At 34.6% G+C, this 19719-nt stretch overlaps 1 protein-coding gene across 1 annotated transcript; it reads left to right on the plus strand.

Moving 5' to 3' along the window:
* Nucleotides 1–6330: 6330 nt before the first annotated feature.
* On the plus strand, nucleotides 6331–19719 carry LOC123552240 (neurotrypsin-like). The gene is made up of 7 exons (XM_053541748.1): nucleotides 6331–6541; nucleotides 7025–7166; nucleotides 7719–7897; nucleotides 9266–9407; nucleotides 10937–11109; nucleotides 12054–12198; nucleotides 14087–19719. Exons 1-7 carry the CDS (start codon nucleotides 6346–6348, stop codon nucleotides 14250–14252), a joined length of 1143 nt encoding a protein of 380 aa, XP_053397723.1. The 5' UTR covers nucleotides 6331–6345; the 3' UTR covers nucleotides 14253–19719.

Below are 19719 nucleotides of genomic sequence, written 5' to 3' on the forward strand. Positions count from 1 at the left end.
CAGATTTATCACTTCATGTGAAAGAAGCGGAAGTAGAAAAACTATAATTCTCTTCGGGAGATTAATGTGAATAATGTCTAATTAACCGGTGTATCTCAAACGATTTAAGCTATTCATTACTCAACAGTTTGTTGTAGGTTGTACTAGTATTAATCTATAGGGATCTTCCTCCGCCGCGAAAGTCACCATATGGCATATGATTGAGCCGGCGTGACCCAACAAAACAAACTAACTTTAGAGCTTGAATAACTAAATATGTGCCCCCATTTACTGACAATGTATGGTCACATGTTACTTGTTGGAAGTGGAAGACTAAACAAACTTACAAAGTGTCTTCATTTTTAAGAAATCTAAACTTGAAAATAAAGAATGAAATACAAGAAGCAAGACATGAAAATAAAACAAAAATTACTTTGGCTTGGGAGGGTACATTATTTTTTACTTCCGGGATGCGTAGATTGTAGAGGGGGTAGGGATCCCTAAATCCTCGCAACAAAAACAGATGAGCAACTTCACTTTCACATTCTGAATCTTTTTTTTTTAAAGGTCAAATATTTTTGTATGCGCGACTATTAGACCATTTATGGATACTTATGACGAAGTCAAGAGCAATACGTCTGGTATAAATGGCTACTGAAATACCAAATAAAACGACATGTTCCGACTCAATGAAGCCGAGTCTGCAATTTTCACTGTTTGCCTTCTTCTCAGTGCTTTGGAGGGATCTACTTTTCAGATTTTATTTACTTCACAACAGCGGGTGTAAAGTACTGTGTGGCGGTCGAAAAAAATCGCCCCGACTTCATCTCAGTGTTGTTATATTTTCCGGTCCTTCGGGATCATTGATTTCAACTAATTTAGATTTGAAGATCGAATACTGCTTAAGCCGGTGCTAGGGGGCGTGGGCACTGTTGCATTTTCCATTACTGCTCATGAATAGACTCAATCAAACCGAGTCTGCAATTTTCACTGTTTGCCTTGTTCTCGGTGTTTCCGAGGGATCTACTTTCCAGATTTTATTTACGTGTCATGTGTAAAGCACTCATACATGGGACTCTTATATGAATATAAATAATATTTATCAATATTCAACTAAGTTGACGGACAAAATCGGGATAATAAAAGGGTATCTTATAGTCTGTGTTTTGTAAAATATTTTTCTTTTTATCTACTTTTTAACGAGATGATATAAATTTTACTACTTCATATCTCTGGACTAAATTATCCATTGTTTTGCATGTACAGTCCTGCAAATTAACACTGTGCAAGTTATAATAGACCTTAAAGTAACTCAACGGGGTTTAGTTTCTTGACTGGCAATAAATGGAAGAAAGAAGCTTTATCAAGATTATCATATTGTTCCTAAATATAAGATTTTTTTCAAATGTGCTAATGAGTTATCATATTTGGGAAAACATGCATCTAGAGTGAGGAAATTGAAAAAATACTGATTTTGACTATACGCTTAATATTTGTGATGGTGAAAAATGTAAGGTCTGATTGATTTGTAATGATCATAGACCTACTTCATTTTTTATTGCCGAATGCTTAACTCCCATGTGTCAAATGTTTGATACCCTTACTAGTTCTATAAATAGCTTGCCTGTATTTCTACTGGCCACAATAGGCACAAATTGTTGCCAACGCATTGACAGAGTTTACTGTCAAAGATTTCGAGAGTTTATCACGATTTCCATACCGGCAAAACTGTCTTGAACTGACTGAGGCTCGTTTTATCAACCGTTTCTGAATAAAGTTTTGAAAGGAGCGGATTTAAAACCGTATATATATATTACATACCTAAAATAATTTTCCATTGAGTTTCAATGGATCTTGATCGTGCTCTATTTTTTCATATTGATATGGAACGCTTTGATATCGGACGTGGAATGTTTTCTTAACGTAGTAACGGAAAAACTCGCGTGACGTCCATGGCGTCCACGCGCACGTTGCGATAACAAGTAGACGTCATTTTCGCGGAAAATATTAATGCACGTCAGTTTGATTTGTTTATTACATTTTCGGAGAAATTCTTTTCGTATTTTTCCTGTCTTTCGTTACAGAACGAAAATTTAGACATAAATTAATTATTTGATAGTGGGTATGTAATAAAAAGGTTATCAACTTTGTATGCGGATTTATGCACTCGTTCTTTCGCGGATAATGTTGCGCTCCTAAAGTCGCGCAATATTACCACTGCAGAACCCTTGCATATATCCACATACAAGGTTAATAACCTATAAATGTATGACATTGTTTTTCATGGGACGGTAATATCGTTAATATTCGAAGACATACTGTAAGCAAGAGCTTCACCTAATCTGATTATTTCCCTTACGATGACAATATTTACTTTCCTTCTAAGCAGTAGGATATTTATATGATGTCATTTTACTTGCAGAAGTTGTTATCGGTTAATGTTATGCTAGAATTACAATGGTTTTGTCTTAGTAACGCATTTCTTTCTAAAAAAAAAAAAAGGAGTTACGAGACAATAATCGTACCTGTGTAGTGAATTTATACATATTATATCTCGCCGAATTCTCAACCTTTTCATGTGTATGTTTGTGTGTATTGTAATTATCTGACAATAATGTCGAGTGTAGAATGACAGACCTCACAGTATTGAATGAAAATTTAAGGAAAAATATCAAGGTTTCATTAAGAAATGATTTATAGCAAAACCGTGTTTGAACACTGGGCGGGTATACGTCGGGAGTTGAGACACGGCCGTACAGACGGAGATAAAATCGACCCAAGCATATACACTAATTTTACACAATAAATTAATTCGTAACAACGTATAACCGTTCTGAGTGAATAAATAGTGTTCAAACACGGTTTTGCTATACATTATTTCGATACTTGTATATCTTTTATTGTAAAATTTAGATAAGATCTGATAGAATTGTTAATTTAGGCATATAGGGCTCCAAAATGATAATTCGTCAGGCGCCTTTGTTATACACGCCAGGACAATGAATGGTAATACGTCTTGCGGAATAGTTTTATTAGGGCGCAAATGACGGTGAATTATTAGCACAGTAACCAACACAGTGTGTGTAAATGAATAAAGAAATTTATGCTTCGTTATATGTCGTTTTAATTATTATTTAAGTAAAACATTTGCTCAAATTTGAAAGCGCTATTTCTCAATGCGTACATGGCGCTAAATATCACGTTCATGTGACGTCAACATAATAACGTTAACATTATTAAAGCATTATTAGTCATATTAGAACAATCAGTAAAGACTTGAACTTAAAAAATAGCCTGGTTATGTGTTTTCAAACACAATTTATGTAGTTGTGTGTAAAAAACAAAAACAAAGATAAACGACTTAGGAAACATAATCATGTATGACATCAACTTGAATAGTTTGCATCAATGTTGATCTCTTACAAAACATTAACATTTGAGATATTGTAACATACCAGACTTGGATTGCTGGTGATTACACCGGTGCTAGAAAACTCCATCTTATACCCGGGGTGTAAGATGACTCTCGTGCTATAAATGACGTAAAACGAACTACATTTGTACAAAGGATTGTGTAGTAATGATAATGTTTTATGTGAAACGTGATAAAAGTCAAATACCTTGATAATTTCTCTTTGTTCCTTATAACATATTTATCGATAAAAAGGTCATTTTACTGAAATATCATAACGTTTCGCTGGAGATCATAAAACAAAACCGGAACTAATACGTTGTTTACGTCTTTGAAACGTCATTAGGTACCTGTTTACGGATTTGTTCATACTATAAGAAAAAAGTGCTATAAGAAAATCATTAGTTTGAATTTATTTTTACTATTATTTGTTGAATATGGCATGCAAGAAAAAGATTCAATTACTGGTGGTAGGTGCAGATGTAAATATCCGGCTCTCGGTGAACTGTTTAAGCGGTAGCTCGGCTGAGCCTCGTTACTGCCAAATCAGTTACCCTCGAGCCGGATATATTCCTATCTGCACCTACCGCCAGTGAAAGAATTTTTTTTTGTCAATATTCAAAAGACAACACGAAATATATTCTGAACAACTACAAATAATGCTACAAAAGTAATAAAATCATTAAACTGGCAAACTTCAGAACAGAAACGCATAACTCATTATTTTTTTCTCTATGGGGTCATCTTGACTTAGCATTGACTCAGGAAATCTAAAATTTTTGGTACTATATGTAAGAGCCAAGCACCAAAAAATTTAACTTTTTCCTATTTTCCTACGACATGGCTTTCTATATGTAAGAGCAGCATGAGACTCAGAGAGTTTACAACAACAGCCCCGACGGATGTCTCTTATTAAATACTAGTCACATGTTTTGGCCCTACTATCATCTTCAAGCCTTAATACATGTTATACCTTGTTTAGAGCTTATTCTACCTAGAGGTTTGATAGTATAGTCACCGGCTCCAGATGACAACAAATAAATCGCTTCCATTTAGGTTTTGTAATAGACTGATCTATTTTCTAGATGATTTACAGAAAACATTTAAAGTATAAGTCAAAGGATTTCAAATTATATCTATTCTTCAATGCAATGCTCAGGCTGCCTTCACTACGGCTTGTACACCAACAATCCTGTCCCAGTTTTGGAGCAAACACTCTCTGTGAAATAAATGTTAAAAGTTAATAAAAAGACAGACAATAACAACACTTCTATAAAATGCTCTTATGTAAAATTTCAGAAATATATAGCAATATCAATAGTCATCGTCTAACTGTGATACTTACAATAAGTTACAATCCCCTTACAACATTCAACCAAACAGTGTAAATGTCACACATCTTCTCGTCAGTTTACAATTTTTGTAGTTAAAGTAGCTTAAACTTGATAAACTTACAAATGCGATAATTTATTCCACTAATAGCATCTTAACTACATGCAGTATCCAGTTATATACCTTGGCTTTGCGTATGATAAGGTTCTTGACAAACACGTGGTCAATAACAGATGAATCCTTCTGTTTGAAGGGTCACGGTACGTAAACTTCAGAGCTGGCCTTGTGGTAAATCTTTTCAGCATTTTAACGTAGCTTCGTGTGAAAACATCACACACTTACCCAACATTTCATGTGGAATGAAAAACATATGTAAAATACCCCAAAATATAGAGATAAATCATTACTTTGTTCTTACAATCCGACTAAAATATGTAGTTTTACAATGACTAAAAATATTTTACCCATATTCAGTGACTGAGCCTTTCTTTTTCGATACACGGTCTTTTGATTTTTTGCAGAAATTGCATTAGTGTTCAATATCATTTAGTCATTAAAATACACTGACACTCAGTGTTACTTTCAAACATAATTAAAGTATAGATTCAAATAACTTAAACAGAATAATTTACCTTCACACAAAGTTATAAGATTTATTATATATGTTTTTTATTGACACATAACTATTTCTTAGTTTATATTAGCATACCTGGTATTCTCGGCTGAAGCCGTGGTTTAAATGCAAAACCTGTGTTAAAATCACCTAATATAATGGCTGGTTGAATACCACGAAGACTTTTTATTAGAATTCTAGTTTCATAAGCATTCATGTCAGAGTATGATGTAAAACCTTTCTTCATCAGCTCAGCTGTAATGAGTCAACATATGAGCCGTGCCATGAGAAAACCAACATAGTGGCTTTGCGACCAGCATGGATCCAGACCAGCCTGCGCATCCGCGCAGTCTGGTCAGGATCCATGCTGTTCGCTAATAGTATCTCTAATTCCAATAGGCGAACAGCATGGATCCTGACCAGTCTGCGTGGATGCGCAGTCTGGTCAGGATCCATGCTGGTCGCAAAGCCATTATGTTGGTTTTCCCATGGCACGGGTCATATAAAGATAATATACTTACACTTTGTTTAAAACATTAAAAAAGCAGGAACACATTCGTTTTAATGTGAGATATAATGCTTCATGAAATAGTATTTACCAAAACTTTCAAAGCTTTGTAGCTTTTCAGATGTTTAGAAAGTATATCAATTATATATCTTTTGAAACTTTAAAAGAATATATACACAAATTAAACAGATCGTAGTCCTTACACCAACAGAAAAATGTAGGTCACACAGGGAATGAAGCATCTACACATTATGATTTATACAAAGCTTATCCAGACGTTTTGTTGTATTTCATACAAATTATTTAAAACTGCAAAGCTTCAAACGTATCTAAAAATAAGTCTCCTGGCGTGGGCCCTAATTCTAGTTTTACACAGCCAAAATAACAAAATAATATGTGTCCTTTTTAGTAGAAATAAAGTTTAACAAAATAATTAGATTTGCATAAAAATATGCACGCAATAAAAAGACATTATTTTATTTATTTTTAACTAGTGTATACATGATATTTGCAATTCTCGTAGCGGTAAATGGACGCTGGTCACCCTGGAGTAGTTGGTCATCCTGTTCTGTTACGTGTGGTGTTGGAATGAAGGAAAGAACAAGAAGATGTAATAATCCTGTCCCGTCAAGTTTTGGACAAGCATGCATTGGCGATTCAGAGGATAAAGAAATATGCAACTTAAACAACTGCCCATGTATGTTTCAGTTTAGTAATCTTCGTATTTTTTCTTTGGAATTCGAGTTATTGTACAAAAAGTAATTGCAGTGATATATTTTTATTAAAAAGCAAATAAGTCTTTCATGAAAATAAAGTTATTATCTCAAGTTACAAAACTGTATGTTTTATTTGTTGTTGTTGTTTTTCTGCTAGCACCTAGTTAACTGACTTGCTAACTAGGATGCTTATGAGGAATCATCATAAAACATTCGTCAGACTGGTTTAGACACATTAATAAATATTGATGTTTCATTGGAATATTTTGTCTTATTTACTGAAACTTTCGTTTCATACGTACATGTACTTATACCTAAGAAATTTTGTCAGGTTTCTCTGTCCCGCAAAGATGCTAACAATGATATTGAATGCATTAACGAACGATACTTCGTTGTTTATATCTAGCGTAATTCGCTGGTATTTAAAAATATGCCAAATTATCTCAGGGCAAAATAAATTTTAGTGTCAGTGCGTCTTGTAAATGGCCCACATGCGTTTGAAGGGAGGTTGGAAGTGTACCATGATGGGCAGTGGGGGACAGTATGCGATGATAATTTCGGCAATTATGCTGCGAAGGTTGTTTGCACAATGCTTAATTTTCCAGGGTATGCTTCATTACATAATGTTTCTTCAAGATAAGTGCCCACATACAGTTGTGAGCTAATGTTTTGTTGAGAAAAATAAATCTACTAATGTAAGAACATTAATGAAAATTGATATAAATTAATATAAATATCTAGTGAAGAAATAACAACTAATACGAGTACAGCTCCAGAAAGCATTGCTAAAAGCCAAGACATACAGCGCGGCAGTACACCTAACAATGCCTGGTATTCACCCAGAAGAACAGACCGGTATTTTCCCGGCAAAATACTCAACAGTGTCTGATGTTTACCAGGCAGTAGAGCCAGTAATGGCTGGTATTTACCCGTCAGTAAACCCAACAATGTCTGGTATTAGCTATCTTTGCCTTCTTAAGTGTATAGCAGATACAGAACATTAAACCAAAGTCAACGATATATTTTATTTCATTAAACTGCATCGTGCTCTGTATCATAATGAGTTAAGCATGCTTTGTCTCTTCGAATTACTTTCGCATATGAAATCTATTCAACGCAAAGTATAACGTACTTCGATACTTTGATACTCCTTTACAGAGACGCAAATCTAGCACAGAAATACTCAAGTGCACCATACGGCAAAGGAACATTGCCGATCTTACTGGATGATGTTTCTTGTACTGGTTCAGAGTTAAGCATATTTGATTGCTCGCACAGGGCATGGGGATCAAACGATTGTGGTCATGGCGAAGATGTTGGTGTGGTATGTCATACATGTAAGTAATAAATAAAGTGATGCGCGTCACATATTAAACAAGAACATTGGAAAATGCCAGTAAATTGAAAAAAAAAACACTCCAATTACCCATTATTTTGAAATGTTGGTCCCATGACCAGGCATCAACACTTTCTGAAAATCTTACTCGTTTCTTACTCATATATATTTGATCAACGGTGATAAATAGGACAGAGTTGCACATATGTGAAAACTTGACACCAATTTATATTACGCTATATTTTGTTTCATATGTACCATCAATGTTTGAGAGAAACACCTTTATTACATACCTATATTAATTGTATCAAACATACGGCTTGCATTTCACAAGTTAATACGAAAAGGCAGAAAAAATCGATATTGTACGGTTTGTATCGTATGTTGTCGAACTACTTTCACATAATATGCATGGCCTGGCATAGTTCTATAAATAGCATTCACAAAAATAACACTCGAAAAGGTGGAGGTATATAATAAAAGGGTCATTATATGTGACAGAGGTGATTCTAGTAGAGCATATAATCAGGGAGTTGTCACAAAATAAGTAATAGCTTGGGTTCTTTGTTATTCTTTCTGTAATTAATTTCATTGTAGGAATTCAGAATGCAGGGTGTCCTGCAAGCAAACAAAGTCATGCATAAGCTATAACAACATAAAACAAATAAATGCAAGTAAAAGCAAATTCAAAGAGTTATTTATCAAAGAAAGCTACGCTAGACATGGAAAAATTTACTTAGATGAAATAAAGATTTTCCTATAAAAGCTATTGACAGACTAGACTCGCAAAACAACTAAAAACTAATTATTCAGGAAAATTAAACAAAAAGGAATTTAACCAAACAATTCATGAACAAGGTACAGGACAATGGACAACCTGGAATTTACCTAAGCTGTAATTAGCTGTAGAAAGAAGAGTTTGAAGTTTTTGTAGTTCGAAAAACTACATGCTCTTCTTATGAATAAAATCTGTCAACTGACATGTATATTTTAAGTTACCGCCATAAACGTGATTTTGTGAGATTAAGTGTGCCGCCAATCAAAACTTGTTTAACATTCTCTCATGCACCAGTGATTTTAGGTATGACAATACCAAATTATTACTCACTGTGACATATAACAGTAGCTATATTTGGGGTTTTGTATTCGGCTCGAGTGGAATGTGCCAGGCCGAATCACACTTGCGCCTCTCCTGTGATACAATCTTGCAAAATCCACCCGAGCTGATTACTGCATCCCAAATAAAGCTACTACCATAAGAATGCTATTATATTGAGCAGTCACAATCAAATATCTCTTTCTTTAGAGATGCGGATGTTATATTTATAAGAAAACCACCCTTCTTTAGTATAGAAAATACACATTTCAGCTCCTGTGCGCCTTGTAGATGGACCACACATGTATGAGGGAAGACTAGAGGCTTATAACAACGGAGAGTGGGGAACTGTTTGTGATGACTCTTTCAATGACAATGCAGCAAGAGTTGTCTGTAGGATGCTTAATTTTCCGGGGTAAATAATGCTTAAATCTGCAACGTGATTAGTTGATCTCTAATTACCTCCTTTTCAAAATGCAAGTACTTTATTGCTCTATTGCATGTGTTTCATAACTGCCCATACTTTCCTACTACCTACATTGAACTCGCAGGTAAAGTATATTGGGAGGTGAGTGTATCTGTGTGTGTGTGTGGGGGGGGGGGGGGGGGGGGGGGGGGGGGGGGGGGGGGGAGAGAGAGAGCTTGAGAGAGAGTTCGAGGGAGAGAGAGAGAGAGAGAGAGCTCGATCGGGGCACTTGTTAACTTGACTGTTAACAAAATGTTGCCGATGGAACACTTGCTTTGTTACGCAAAATATGAATGTTTGTTACATCATTGGCAAATAGTTGAGATCACTGACTTCAAATTGACTTGTCCCTCACCTCTAAATAGTTCCAGCCTTAAATGACTTGTTCTCATGAATTGCCTGATGGATCTTTACCAAACTTGGTATAAGGATCTTCGAAATGTATTCATTTTGTTATGGGTTTAGCGCAGTGTTCCAACAGTAAACAGGATGTCTTGTATCAAATCTTCACGGAGACATAGGCCTCGCCCGTGGATCGAACTAATGATCCCGACAACCGTAACTCTGCGCTCTCCCTATTGAGCTAATGTGTTCAAATGGTTCTGCTTGATTGTTTTTTGGGGGCACCAGAGCTAAAAATAGATCTAAACATTCAAACAACAGTATGTGATGGATCTTTACCAACTGTGGATTTTTCTCGAATCTAATCAGATGGATATGCCTCTCAGATTTTTAAGTGGTTCTGATTGAGTGAAAACAAGAAAACATTTTAACAAGTTCTCATGAACCCCTTGATAGATCTGAAATTTCTGAAAATATAATAACATCGATTCCAACATTTACACCAATGTAGACATTCCTCAAGTATGTTCAGATGCATGCTTGCATAGACTTTTCTAACTTGTTCAGATAGTTCAGATTAACTTTAAAAGTGACCGCCTGAAAAAGTAGAAAATTATTAAATGGTTTTCCAATAAAGAGCTTGTTTTTGTCCTTTTATATTAAAAATAAATAAAATGTGGAATAATAAAGAAAACGTAATGAAATTCTTCCGCCAGTAGTTTTCTTTTATGCCTGATATATTGGACTGTTGACCTAACCTGAAATTGATCTACCAGTTGTAGATACATTTTTCAATAACTATTATATTATTAAAAGGCACAGAAAGGGTCAAATTTTTCCTAGTGACAGGTCACTACGTTGATATATACATCTTGCGTATCCTTTTATCGTATATGGAAGGTCAAGGTCACATAGCTTATTTGACTGCTTGTTGGCAAAGTCATATATATCATATTTCAGGATGAATGCTTTCATACTAAGCACATTTGTAACTTTTTTCAAGGTTATGTTTAGGTGAGCGAGTTACGGCTAACATTTTCTGATCAGTTTCAATAAAAGACTAACGTTTGTTGCATGGTTTAATAGTAGTGTACGGATAAGTGAGTCATAGTCAGTTATCACATTACTTTTTCAAGGCTTGAGGCTCATGCATTTTCAAGCGCACCGTATGGTCAAGGATCTGTGCCCATTCGTTTGGATGATGTATCGTGCGATGGATCGGAGTCGAGTATCTTTGACTGCTCACATAGCACCTGGGGATCAAATAACTGTGGTCATAGTGAGGATGTTGGAGTGTCTTGTGTTTCAGGTATTCACAGAGTCAATTTACCCCGAAACGAAAACAATTAAAACAATTTTACGTGATTTATTTTGTATGACCCCCTCTTCCTTGGGGCGGAGTATAGTAATATGCAGCGTCCGTCCGTCCTTTCATTCGTCCGTTCGTTCGTTCGTTCCAATTTCGTGTCCGGTCTGTTATTTTGTCATTCATGGATGGATTTCCAAGAAACATGGCATAAATTATCAGTATGACATGACAATGTATCATGTACAAGAACCACAAATTTACCCGTCTTACGTTTTGAATTATCTCCTTTTATTGAACGTCCATCCCGATTTCTTTTCCGGTCAGTAACTTTGTCGTTCATAGATGAATTTCGAAAACTCTTTGTATGAATGATCACCATAATATGACGATTTCTCTTGTACAAGAATCTTAAATTAATTCCTCTTACTTTTTGAATTATCTTCCTTTATTAATTATCATTTCGGATTTCCTGTCCGATCTGTAACTTCGTGCCTGGATTTCAAAAACAACTTGGCACCGATGGTCACCATGACATGATGATATGTCATGTGCAAGAGCCATAAGTCTATACCCTTTTTCCTTTTTAGTTATCTCTCTTTATTGAATGTTTTGGTCCATGGCTTAACTCTAAAACTACTAGTACTGTCGGGAATGTAGGCAAATTATACACAATGATAAGAGGACATTTTGAGGATGTGCAGTGTACACTGTACATAAACTACCCGTCTTACGTTTTGAATTATCTCTCTTTATTGACTGTCCATCCTGATTTCATATCCGCTCAGTAAATATGTCGTTTCATGGATGAATTTGACAAAACATTTACTCAGATATTACATATCAGTTACCACTCCCATTCAAACGGAACAGTATGGAGAGTATGCACTTTTTCCAAAAATCAAAAAGTATTTAATGTGGTTAAATATCAAGACTTTAAATATTAGGGCTGCTTGTTCGACTGGCTGGAGGAGGTTCATACAGCGGTCGTGTGGAGGTATCCTTGGACGGTTCTAACTGGGGTACTGTGTGTAACGATGACATTAACAACAATGGCGCTAAAGTTGTTTGTAGGATGCTGGGACTTCCATTGTAAGTTAATTATCTTCCTTATAATTACAACAAATATTGTTGTGTGTGTGTTAGAAAGGCATATTTCGATATAAACTTCTGAAATAGATTGCAACGTTCATATGATCATAAAATAATTCAGTACCAATAAAGCCAGTATGCAACGTTCAGTTACATTCCTGCTGTTTTTCGTCGCCTTGTCACTGTAGTTAGCTTTTCTACATATTTAATCACCTACAACGTACTACCTTAAGCCCAATGAATCGCTTTGGTTCAGTTTTTGCACCCACACTTTCCAAAACAAAAATGTGGGTGGGGGTGTATTTTAAAATTGCCCTTATCTGTCCGTCCGTCCAAATTTGTGTTGCATATCTCAAACTTACATGAGCCAGAGTGATCAAACTTCAAAAAATTGTCACTCAGCATGTGAAATGGTGCATCTGGAGCTTTAACTGGGACTTACGCAGCCAAATAAAATTTATGACCGTTTATTATAAAATATATCCGTCCGTCCGTCCCAATTTATTTCATGCATATCTCAAAAAGTAGTTGACCCAGAGTCATCAAACCTCACAGGAATTTTATTCAGCATGTGAAGTTGGGCACCTTTTGTTTTAATTGGAAGTTCGTACCACAAGACCGGAGTCATGATGCTTTACTATGTCAAAAATGCATTATAGAAGGGCATAAAGTTTGTGTCGCATGTATCCCAGAATGTGTTGATCTTTGATTATGAAACGTTATAGGAGGATTGAGGTTTTGTTCGAGATTTCACTCAGACAGACCAGAGTTATGATTCTTGACTTAGTAAAAATACATAGATGGGCATAAAAGTGTGTGTCGCATAAATCTTAAAACGTATTTTACCAAGGGTCATGAAACATAATAGGAATATTATGAAGCACGTGGAGTTGTGCCCCTGGTGATCTGTTTATGATGTCCTTTAGCCGGGCCAGAGTTATGGTCATTGACTTAGTGAAAAATCAGTGTTTAAAAGTTGTGTTGCATATATCTTAAAAATATGTCTCCTTAATATATGTCTCATTAATGAAACCATGTAAGAATATTATTCAGCATGTGACTTTGCACACCTGAGGTCCGTTTTGTATTTCACTCTGATCATTAACTAAGTCAAAAATATGCATTAAGGGCATAACATTTATTTGTATCTAATAAAGCTAGAGGATTGTTATAGTTCATGTGGAGTTATCCATCTGTTGTTCGGTGATTTTACTCTAACAGACCACATGTATGACATAAAGTGCTTAAACGTTTGTGTTGTATAACTTAAAAATATATTTCACCTAGTGTAATGAACCATGTACCGTGACAAGAAAAGCGGGGGTGGGGTTGTTCGAGCCTTACTCGGGGCGTTGAATTTTTCATGGTAGGAAACTATCGAGCTGGTTAACGTAAGGTCGGTAGTTCTACCCAGGTGCCCGCTCGTCATGTAATAATGCACGGAGGGGCACCTGGTGTCTTCCTCCATCATCAAAGCTGAAAAATCTCCATATGACCTATAATTGTGTCGATGCTATGTTAAACCTAACAAAGCAAAAAGCAAGAACGAAAGGGGGTGGGGGTGCACCAGTGTGTGGGGGGTTGGGGCGGGGGCGGGGGTGCACCAGTGTCCCACGAATCTAGTTTATTTCAGTGGATTTTCGAAAAAAAAACAGGGTTCATCTTTCCAATGAAACATTCACCTTCAATATATGCCACTCTAATGTTCTTTACATAATGCAGAATAGTAGAACTGCATAGTTATGCTATGCACCAGATGAAAATAAATGTGTTTACTGTTATGACCAATTCGCTATGTTATTGTTTTTACAAAAAGGTCTGCTGTGTAACAATATTTAATATAACAGGATTTCATCTACTTATATTATATACTTTGAAACTTTTGTAGAACAAACCCGACTGTATATACGGCTGGTGGTGGCAGCGGAAACATCTATCTCGACAATGTTATTTGTATTGGTTCAGAGAGCAACCTACTGTCCTGTGATCACAATCATTGGCTTGACCAGAACTGTGACCATGACGAAGATATAGGAGTCAGATGTCCTTCCTAACTGATCTGTTTTCAGTTTATGGATACCTATCTGTGCTATACTGTCTCTAGTGACTGTTGGTTCAAAATAAAGTTAAGGATATATGAAATTAAGCTGTTATGTATTTCAATACTTTTCAGAAATAAGTTTGTTAAAAACAAGTCCTTGATTCATGTACAGTCAAATTATTATAATGCAAAACTATACATTTTACAAAAGAGCAGTTTGATGATTTTGAGACCTTACAGGAAAAACAATTATTTAATTGCCAAGCTTCTATGCTTTGATTTAACTAAATGTTAATCATGAGAATATAATACAATGTAACAGTTTTGTTACCATTTCTTACATAAGACACAGCAAAATTAAAGCTTTTTTGGCGAGTTGTTTAACTTCATGAAAGAGTTATAATCATATAGTTTAACACATTGCCAATGGTATAGATTGTAGTATTTCCTATAAAGAAATAGGAATGTTTTTCTAACTTTTCATTACCTTATTATACGCAGATGGTGACACTGTTTTGGTTAGTAGTAGTGGTACTGACTTGAAAGCTATTTAAGGAATATTGTGACACATGGAGGTTAATGGTTAATATTAATAAAACTTAAGTATTTATATTTGGGTCTAAATGTAAAAACTTCAAAGATATTTTCACTTTTAAAGGAACTGGACAAGACACAAGTCTGCCAACATTAGGGGTTAGCCCTTCCCATTTGTCACACTAAATTTTCAAATGAGCATCATTTTCTTTGTATGTCATAGTATTGTAAATGATTTAGAGAAATTGAATAATTACAAAGTGTAAATTGTTTCAAAAACGAAACAGAAACACAAAAAGGGAAAAGAAAAATCCTATGTTAAGAAAAATATGCAATCCATGAATAAAGTAAAACCTTTCACCAGCCACAGTATCATCTACCACCTGCAATATGGATTTCGTGAAAAAAGGTCATGTATCGCTCAACTAGTACTGTTAGTAAATGACCTTGTTACTTCAGTCTACGATAAGAAAAAGTAGTTCTCATCTTACTAGATTTCAGTAAAGCCTCCGATAAGGTCAGCCATGAGAAAATCCTACTGAAATTTTGCACAATTATGTGTGTGTGTGTGTGTGTGTGCTCGGGTTTAACGTCTTTTTCAACAGTTTTTCAGTTATATAAAAGACGGTGTCTACCAGTGAGCACAATGCCCAACTTTATAGTGCTGCCTCACTGCACTGGAATATCAAGCCGTAGACACGTGGCATTATATCCTACCCAGTCACATTATACTGACACCGGGCTGACCAGCGCTAGCACTATCCTCTTAATGCTGAGCGCCAAGCGGGGAAGCTAATAGTACCATTTTTGTCTTTGGCCGGGGATCGAACCCACGACCTCCCGCACCTCTTTGACCAGATAGTGGGTGTCCAGAGACGGACAGCCCGTTGGATTAAGGATAACTACCGCCAAACCTCCAGTGTTACAGATATGTTACAATCCGTTAACTAGACTTTACATTCAGTCTATGAATATTCTTTGTGGTATGACGCGCCAAATGTCTACGTCCCCGTGAGGGGTTTTGACATTAACTGAAGATAGATAGATTTCTGCTTTACATAAATGACCTATCTGCGTCTGTTTCTTCCAGCGTACGTCCGTTTGTGATTTGATTTGATTTGATTTTGATTTAAACATATTTTATTCCTTCCTTTTTGTGACAACATATACAATGTACATATACAGAAAATATACAAAACATTCTAAGAAAGGTAAAAGGGTTGGACCACAAGTTCATATAACATTAGTAGTTCGGTCCGTCCCCGAAGGTATATTTTGTAGATGACTGTGTAGTTTATAGGACTCTAAATTTGCAGTTAAGGGAATAAAAGTTTAAGAAGGTGATAAGTTTTTGCACCTTTTTTATCACAACTGTTAGGAAGCGCTAGGTGGACTGAGTAGCCTAGGAAACCTGTCAGCCTTTTAATTTCTCTACGTTCCCTCCTTAAACCAATAATAAAAACGTACTATATACTACGTGTTAGTCTGGTGGTTTTAGCCCCTGAAAAAAGTTTATGAGGGCCGGAATGTTAATGCTTGGAGACAAAGACTTTATTAAAGTTTAAACATCCCTGGTTCATCTGGGTGCTGTCTCCAAAAAATATATGAACATTATATGCAAATTATAGAGGTCAAAAGGTCATGCATTAAAACTGATATTTTCACATAATTTTCGGCACTGATGCAATGATTCATGAATAATTTCACATTATACAGGACTTTATTTACAGTTACAGGTTTAAATAAACCATACACTTGTATCCAATTAATAAATTATGACTCGCACTCGAAAACGCATTGCATGCTCATATATAAAGGTTAAAGGTCATAGGGTATATATACAGAACAAAATAGCTAAACGCATTTGCTAATTTTCCAATATCTTTGCAAATTCTGTAAATACAATTTTGAAATTTGGCATAGTTTTAGGTCAGAGTGTGGTTAATAACATAATAAAATTTCAAAAATATTAAATGACGCCAACATATAATTTACATTCAATTTACGAACTCACCCCATTTGTAAAAAAGTCACAAAAACACATAAAAGCTGTGTTTTAGTAAACAAGTGAATACCATTTGTAAGAATAAGAACTGTTCATACTAACATTTTTTAGCGAATGGTTAAATATAATGAATGCTGTTTTTAGAAAAAAAAACAAGTTAACGAAGTTATTTCATTATCTTCCCAAAAAACGTTTTCATTTTTAGTATGTACATGCACATTGTAAACATTTTTGTTTACTTTTTGTGACCTGTCAAAAATTGGTTGAAATCGTAGAATGAATGAATATTATATCTGAAGACGTCTTTTGGTTTTGTTGAAAGTTCGGCATTTTATCAATAACATATTGTTTTGAGTGTACACTACATTTCAAGAAGTATTTTATGTTATTTTTTGAAGATATTGGCAAACAAGAATGGAGGCGCTTAGCTATTTTGTTCAGTATATTAGTTATAAAATTATACAATTTTAGAAAAGCTTTTATTTTACAAATTATAAACATCCCAGTAAATCTTTATGTGATATTTGCATACATATTTTCATGAAATACTGTTGAAGTTCACCTTCTGGCAGGACATGTTGTAAAGTTTTAAATGTTTCTTTTTGTTGCTTTTCGAATAAAAACTAGAGCTATTGCACTCGCCCCAGCGTCGGAGTCGGCGTTGCCGTTGGTTAATGTTTTTGATAAAGTCAAATATCTCTGTTACTATCAAAGCTATTGACTTGAAACTTAAAATATTTATTTACTATCACAGTCTACATCAGAAGAAACAATCTACATAACTCCGATTGAATTTTGATGGAGTTATGCCTCTTTTTGACTAAGAATTTTGGTTAAAGTTTTTGATAAAGTCAAACATCTCTGTTACTTATGACCAAAGAAATTGACTTGAAACTTTAAGTAGTTCTTTACTATCAAAGTCTACACCAGGAGAAACAAACCCTCTAACTCTGATTTGAATTTTTACAGAGTTATGCCCCTTGTTAGCTTAGATTGTCTGGATAAAGTGTTATCAAGTTTTTACTGGCAAAGCTCTAATTCAGAGTCAAGCAGTGAGAAAAGTCGAGCGCGCTGTCTTACGGACGTATCTGACTTGTTTTAATTCGGGGTGAGACTACTTAACCAAATATTTATCTAACTAATGCAATCAGTTTGATCATACAGATGCTTCTCAGTTTAAATGTCACAAAAATATATGTCATAGGTCGCAGTAAGTGCTATGAAATATAAATAAACATGATCATATTGCCTACTGAAAAGATACATAACCTTGCATATAAAAGGGTATTACATTTTGTATTACAACACTGCTTACTTTTATTGATAAACTATTCAGTCACGTTAATATTTGGAATAATTGAAAAAAAATACCAATAAATTATTCTTTTCTCTTTTCTATGATTAAAAATCGTCATGTATCTGAAATAAGGCTTTAACACAAATAAACGCACACTCTTTAGAAAGATTCGGGATATAGGCTTGTTTAGTTATGTAAGCTATATAAACTTGAATACCTTTACCCCGTAGAATAGAAACGATTTCAATGTACAGTTTGTTGTCTAACCTTCTATTGCATTTAACGGAACATATTTCTTAAAGTGGCACGTACAAAAAGCTTTGTCAAGAGCTTTGTTGGCTTAATATAACAAAAAGGGTATAAACTGGTATAGACAGTTTCCTGCACATTGTATCTCCTCTCATTATGTGCAAATCAAATGTTAACTTGATACCTTGAGTAATTTTTCACTTATGACAAGCATAATTTAATATGATAAAAGAATGTGGTTTGTTGGTGTACAGTTCCTTAAATTGTTCCTTTAAGAATCAATCCCTTGAACCATTTCTTGGAAAATCTTTAAAAAGATATTAAAAGAGGGTAATTTAAAAGTGTCAGTTATAAGAGTTATGTTTTCTTTTCCAGTAAATGTATCTATCCCAGTATGCAGTTTATATAAACTTCTTTTCCCATTTGTAATGTTCTGGACAAATAAATTTGATAAAGGTAGATAATTTGAAAAAGTAAGCACGATGGCATCATTTCCTCTCAACGTACCTTGTCATAATGTGAAAAAATTGCACAAAATCCCTTAGATAATTTTGGAGTTGTCCTAACACAAAAATTAATTAAAGGAAGGTTATTATGAAGAAAGCAATGTTAAGTTATGGTTCTTGTACACAAGAACGTCTCTTAATGTCCTCAAATTTTGTATGCAGATTGAATAAAGTCTCTTCATCACTTTTAGAGTTATAGCCTAGACAACTCAATTAGATAAAATAAAATAAGTCGAAAAGGTTCTTGTACACAGCAATTTGTCTTAATGTCACCTATTTTTGTCTTTGTATGCGGTTCCCTTCGCACGTTTACACCAAATGCCAATAAGAATGATCAAAGTAGATGATTAGTAAAATCAAACAATATATTGTTAGCTATGCCATCCGTCTAGGGGCATTTTTTACAAACCGCATGCTAATACAGCATTTTCTTTTCAAAGTAGCAGGCGGGAGGCATATGTATATAAATGATCATTATATGTATTATATAATTCATGAAGAAGTGTGTACTGTATGGCCATGTGTATATAAATTATAACTATGTATATGACATAATTCATGAAGAGGTATATTGTCTGGAAATCTATAATTGCCGAATGCTTCCAAATGTTGATATCTGCATTTTAGAGAACGAATGAGATTTTATTTTTATATTGGTAAGAAATAAGAAATAAAAATGTTATTAAATAATATTATAATAATATCATATTCAAGGATAGTAATTAATAAACAAATGAAATGCAAGATATTTATATGGTACTAATGAATAAAACAACAGTGAAAGTTAATACCAGTATTGGTCAATGCAGATCTACATTGCATATTAACGTATTGTATTGCAATCATAACAACGCTGTATTACCTATATATACAATAAAGTTGTGACTTG

Source organism: Mercenaria mercenaria, chromosome 4 (assembly GCF_021730395.1).
Source record: "Mercenaria mercenaria strain notata chromosome 4, MADL_Memer_1, whole genome shotgun sequence".
Taxonomy (NCBI): Eukaryota; Metazoa; Mollusca; class Bivalvia; order Venerida; family Veneridae; genus Mercenaria; species Mercenaria mercenaria.

Bases quoted from the DNA above. Each gene is read 5' to 3' on its own strand.
- LOC123552240 (XM_053541748.1), top strand. From the start codon at position 6,346: ATGATATTTGCAATTCTCGTAGCGGTAAATGGACGCTGGTCACCCTGG. The intron at 6,542-7,024 runs GTATGTTTCAGT...AATAAATTTTAG, and splicing joins CAACTTAAACAACTGCCCAT to TGTCAGTGCGTCTTGTAAAT. The intron at 12,199-14,086 runs GTAAGTTAATTA...AAACTTTTGTAG, and splicing joins AGGATGCTGGGACTTCCATT to AACAAACCCGACTGTATATA.